We start from the raw sequence: 5,033 nt of genomic DNA, 5'->3' as shown, positions 1-5,033 counted from the left end.
GCGGTGACGTAACCGCACTTAAAATGCGTACTTCAAGCGTGCAGACTCTTAATTGGGACACAGCCTGTGTGTCTCTGTGTCCCAGTCAATCACATATCAGGTGATGTTGTTTTATTCTCACCTGTGTGCAGCTGCAGTTCCGGTTCAGATTACTGTGACCCCTCTCACACCTGTGAGAATTTCACTCTGTGGAGCAGAATCGCGTTATTTAAGCTGCTTTAATGTGTATAAAGAGAGCCGGAACTTCATCGCCGTCATCGAGTGCGACCTGAGACGAGAACGCGACACTTTCTCTCCTCCGTCTGGATGCAACGGATTGCCATGGTAACGGCAGCTTCCTCCCGGCATGCAGCAGCCTGCGCCCCCCTCCCTCCCTGTTAGAGCGGCGCAGGGTGGAGCAGCAGACGAACCGACAGCAGCAGCAGCAGCAGGAGGTAAGAGCCGGACAACGCCCGTCCTCCTTCTCTTCACCCTCTTCATCCTCCTCCTCGGAGATTCTCGGAGCAGCTGCGGCGGGTTTGCGGTGACCGGATAAGTCGGCAGGCTGCTGTTAGGCCCGGAGCTAACACGGAGGAAGAGGAAGAGCGGGCTCGGGTGTAGCTGCGCTGACACCTTCAGACTTTTATGATTGTATTTCTGCATTATCATCATCATCATGGTGATTCACCGTGCCTGAGCATGCTCACTGACTCCTCTTCATCACCTCTCTTCTCTGTGTCCTCCCTTCCTCTGTAGGAGTGAAGATGGATGGAGACTCCGCCCCCCTCACAGATGGCCCCGCCTATGAAACGCAGAAGATGGAAGGTTGGTAACAATAATTACTGACATTTGATCGATAACTAAAGGTGTTACGAGAAACTGATCACCTAACTGAGCTTTAATCCTAACCCTACTCCCAACTTATTTTGCTCCACCCCTCCACTCTGATTGGATGGCTGTTAACTGGAGCCGGAGAAGAAAGCGACTCTTGCTCCACATAAGATAAACATGAAAAAACCTGACGAGCAGCAACTTTTACCAAAGTCAGAGAGTCAGCGATCGACGAACTCTGGCTGTTCTTTGATTATTAGTCCACATTAAGATATTTTTTTAATCCTTCCACAGAAAAAGCCGCTGTGAAGGCAACTTCTGAAGAATCAATGAAGGTAAATCTGTACACTTACTGATCGGAATCAATAATCAGCTGTTCCCAGAGGCTGGCGCCATGCACGAGGCCAACACGATGATGGGAAATGTTCACGAACTGGAAGATTTTTCCCAAATTCACAGCTTTCAGACCTCGCTCCTTTTCACCATGGTAACCGACATTGTGTTTCAGGCCTCCAGGACAGCAGGAGGCGCCAGAGCAGCCAAGATGATCTCAGCCAAGAGCACAGGTACACTGACCCAGTATAACCAGTCACACCAGTTTAACCCATCAGAGCCACTAACCCGTGTCTGTCTGTCTGTCAGAGTCCGTGGACGGCGTCAGCAGTCCAGGAAGTCGTTCTCCCGCCAGCCGATCGTCCACGCCTAACAGAGAGGTGAAGAAGGTGAGAACACCTGAGATAGGTGCTGAAGTATTCATACGCTTTACTGCAGTCAAACCAGCAGTACAGCAGTGTATAGGTACTCTGACAGAGGGTTACTGGTTCAGCAGGGTCGTTCTGTCTGCAGTCACTATGTTGTTCCAGAGCACGCATGTTACTGAAATGATCCGTACATAATGTGTGTAGTTCTGTGATTTACACAGCATTAAGTAAAACTGCAGGTCTTCATTTTCACTGATGAGCGCATCACCTCACAATTAATGTAACGACTGTTTGGACTGCCTGTGCGCGATGCATCCTATCACTGCAGTGTCATCTGCAAACTTTAGAATAGAATAGAATTCAATACAATAATACATACAGAGAAAAACCCAACAATCATATGACCCCCTATGAGCAGCACTTTGGCGACAGTGGGAAGGAAAAACTCCCTTTTAACAGGAAGAAACCTCCGGCAGAACCAGGCTCAGGGAGGGGTGGGGCCATCTGCTGTGATTGGTTGGGGTGAGAGAAGGAAGACAGAGATAAAGACATGCTGTGGAAGAGAGACAGAGGTTAATAACAGATATGATTCAATGCAGAGAGGTCTGTTAACACATAGTGAGTGAAGAAGAAACACCCAGTGCATCATGGGAATCCCCGGCAGCCTACGTCTATTGCAGCATAACTAAGGGAGGATTCAGGGTCACCTGGTCCAGCCCTAACTATATGCTTTAGCAAAAAGGAAAGTTTGAAGCCTGATCTTGAAAGTAGAGATAGTGTCTGTCTCCTGAATCCAAACTGGAAGCTGGTTCCACAGAAGAGGGGCCTGAAAACTGAAGGCTCTGCCTCCCATTCTACTTTTAAATACTCTAGGAACAACAAGTAGGCCTGCAGAGCGAGAGCGAAGTGCTCTAATAGGGTGATATGGTACTACAAGGTCATTAAGATAAGATGGGGCCTGATTATTTAAGACCTTGTATGTGAGGAGCAGGATTTTAAGAGCCAATAACAGAAGGACTGGTTCTGACAGTGTCTGTAACTGGTACCGGTGGTTAAAATGGTTCTGCCATTCTGCAGGTGGCGGTGGTCCGAACCCCCCCCAGGTCTCCTGGCTGTGCTCGTGGACGGACGCCCCCCCTCCCCTCTCATCCAATGCCCGACCTCAGCAATGTGAAGTCAAAGGTTGGGTCCACGGAGAACCTGAAACACTCACCTGGAGGGGGGAAGGTAACGTACATCTGTCCACCTGCTGTGCAGAGCTGACTCTCAGGTAGATCCTGACACTCACCTGTCTGTCTGTAGGTTCAGATCATCAACAAGAAGCTGGATCTCAGTAATGTGACGTCAAAGTGCGGCTCCAAAGACAACATCCACCACAAACCAGGTAACGTTCCACACCACAATCACATATCTCGAGATTAAGTGGAGAGCTGATCAATAAAAAGTAGCACAGACGAGTAGTACCGGCTGATCTCTTTGCTCTACTCCTCAGGTGGAGGGAAGGTGGAGATCAAGTCAGAGAAGGTGGAGTTTAAGACCGTTCAGTCCAAAGTCGGCTCTCTGGAGAACGTCACTCATGTGCCAGGAGGAGGGAAGAAGAAGGTACGCACTAACATCCACCTCCTCATGGGGGTCGGAGGAGCAGAGTCAGCACTCCCGACTCCTCTGTTACACCGCAGTGTCATAGAAACTTCAAACAACGTCCTGCACGCAGAAGACCTGCTGTCTCCTCCGTAAATGGAGACGTCTTCGGCCCTGCTCACGCAGGTCACCGGTGTCACGCGACCTAATTTGTCCTCTGCTGTAAACTCTGTCCGCTTACAGTAGAAGCATAATTTCTTTTGTCCTTTTATTTGGCGCTTTACACACCCAGCTCAGGAGCAGCACATTTTTGTCATGTGACCTGATTCCCAGTCATGTGAGACCTGCGTGTGTGTTTGCAGATCGAGACTCAGAAGCTGAGCTTCAGAGAGAGCGCCAAAGCTCGAACCGACCACGGTGCTGAAATCATCATCCAGGCTGACTCCTCCCCTTGTGATCTTAGCAACACTTCCTCCCATGGAAGTCTTAATGCAACTGAAGCTCCACCCCTCGACACCCTGGCCGATGAGGTAAGAAGTCCGGAAAAAAAAAAATAAAAAAAATCACAAAGTAAAAACATAACATATGCTAACACACCACTTCCTCTTTCCGTAAGGTGTCCGCCTCTCTCGCCAAACAAGGCCTGTGATTGGACAAACCCTGTGCCTACAGACCCTGCCCCCCTGCTGTCACCAAGGAAACGGCCTAATGGAAGAAAAAAAAAAATCATCATACATGTTACACAAAGCTACCGAGGATTGGAGAGATTTTATGAATCAGAAATCACCCAGAGTTCACCCAGGTGTGCAGAGTCACATGATCAGCCTCACCTATATTTGTTATTTCCACTGCGAATCAACTTTAAGCTGAGCAGTGACAAATGAATGAATAAATATGACTTTCAGCAGATAAATGTTTAACCTTAAGAGTTCCTGTGGTAAGCTGATCAGCTCAGCGTTTAAAAACCTGATCAAAGACCCAACGGCGTTAAATGCGATTAAACACACACACACACACACACTCCACAAACCTGTGATGCGTAAATGCCCACAGCGCCCCCCCCATACCCGGAGCCCGCTCTTTAATCTGACCTTTGAAGAAAATTTGAGCTCGTTTTGAATTTGGCGGCAGACGCACGGCCGTGAACGTGTCCCAGTTAGTCCGCCGCACGATATCCTCGTGTCTGTGTTGTTCCCACATCATCATAATAAATGTTGTTCCAGGTTCAACATTGCAAGTGACCAATCACATTGTTGTGACGTCATACTTTTGCGACTTCGGAAAAAAACACCTTAAAAATATAATCTACTTGTGAGAAACGCCTCTGTCCGACAATACAGCAATTTGAATTCTTTGCATTTCAGGATACTGTTTTTAATAAACTGTAAGCATTATAATTTCATAAATTAATAAATCGCTTGGCTTGCAAAAGTATGACGTCACAACAATGTGATTGGTCACTTGCAATGTTGAACCTGGAACAACATTTATTATGATGATGTGGGAACAACACCGACACGAGGATATCAGATCATCCTTAGTCCGCCTGCGCTGTGCAGAAGTAGATGAAAAAGCATCTGAAGCATGAACTCGCCATTATTTTAACATCTGTCTTGAGCACTTCCTGGAGGAAACAGGAAGTGTGAGAACGGTGGGAAAAAGCGAAACATTAAGTCATGTGACTCTGGAAACAGGAAGAGTGTTATTAGCGTTGTTCATAAAATGTGTCCAATCATCGAGCCTCTATCTCTCTGATGTCATCTTTCTACCAATCATATCTCTTCTGTGTTTTTGCTGACGTGCTGTACCAACCCCTCACCACCACCATCATTAAAAAAAATACCCAGAATGCCGTTTGATACCAGGTGCCAAAACATTTGTGTCTCTCTGCCTGTTGGCTGTTCAAGTGCTTTGTACCAATAAAGTTTCTCTTGAATCTGA

The 5,033-nt window shown here is 47.5% G+C and overlaps 1 protein-coding gene across 1 annotated transcript; it reads left to right on the top strand.

Annotated features, from left to right (window-relative positions):
* Positions 1-416: 416 nt before the first annotated feature.
* Positions 417-5,033, top strand: maptb (microtubule-associated protein tau b; the record flags this gene model as incomplete). Its single annotated transcript, XM_042216081.1, is given in 10 exon segments — positions 417-434; positions 736-804; positions 1,105-1,145; positions 1,319-1,376; positions 1,453-1,532; positions 2,589-2,738; positions 2,814-2,895; positions 3,004-3,113; positions 3,455-3,622; positions 3,709-5,033. Coding segments are annotated over 10 exon segments (809 nt in total), but the record flags the coding sequence as incomplete, so codon positions are not given.

Source organism: Haplochromis burtoni, unplaced genomic scaffold (assembly GCF_018398535.1).
Source record: "Haplochromis burtoni strain Fernald_Lab_line unplaced genomic scaffold, NCSU_Asbu1 Contig_915, whole genome shotgun sequence".
Taxonomy (NCBI): Eukaryota; Metazoa; Chordata; class Actinopteri; order Cichliformes; family Cichlidae; genus Haplochromis; species Haplochromis burtoni.
Note: the sequence above shows the minus strand (reverse complement) of the source record. Positions and strands in the feature narration are given on the sequence as shown.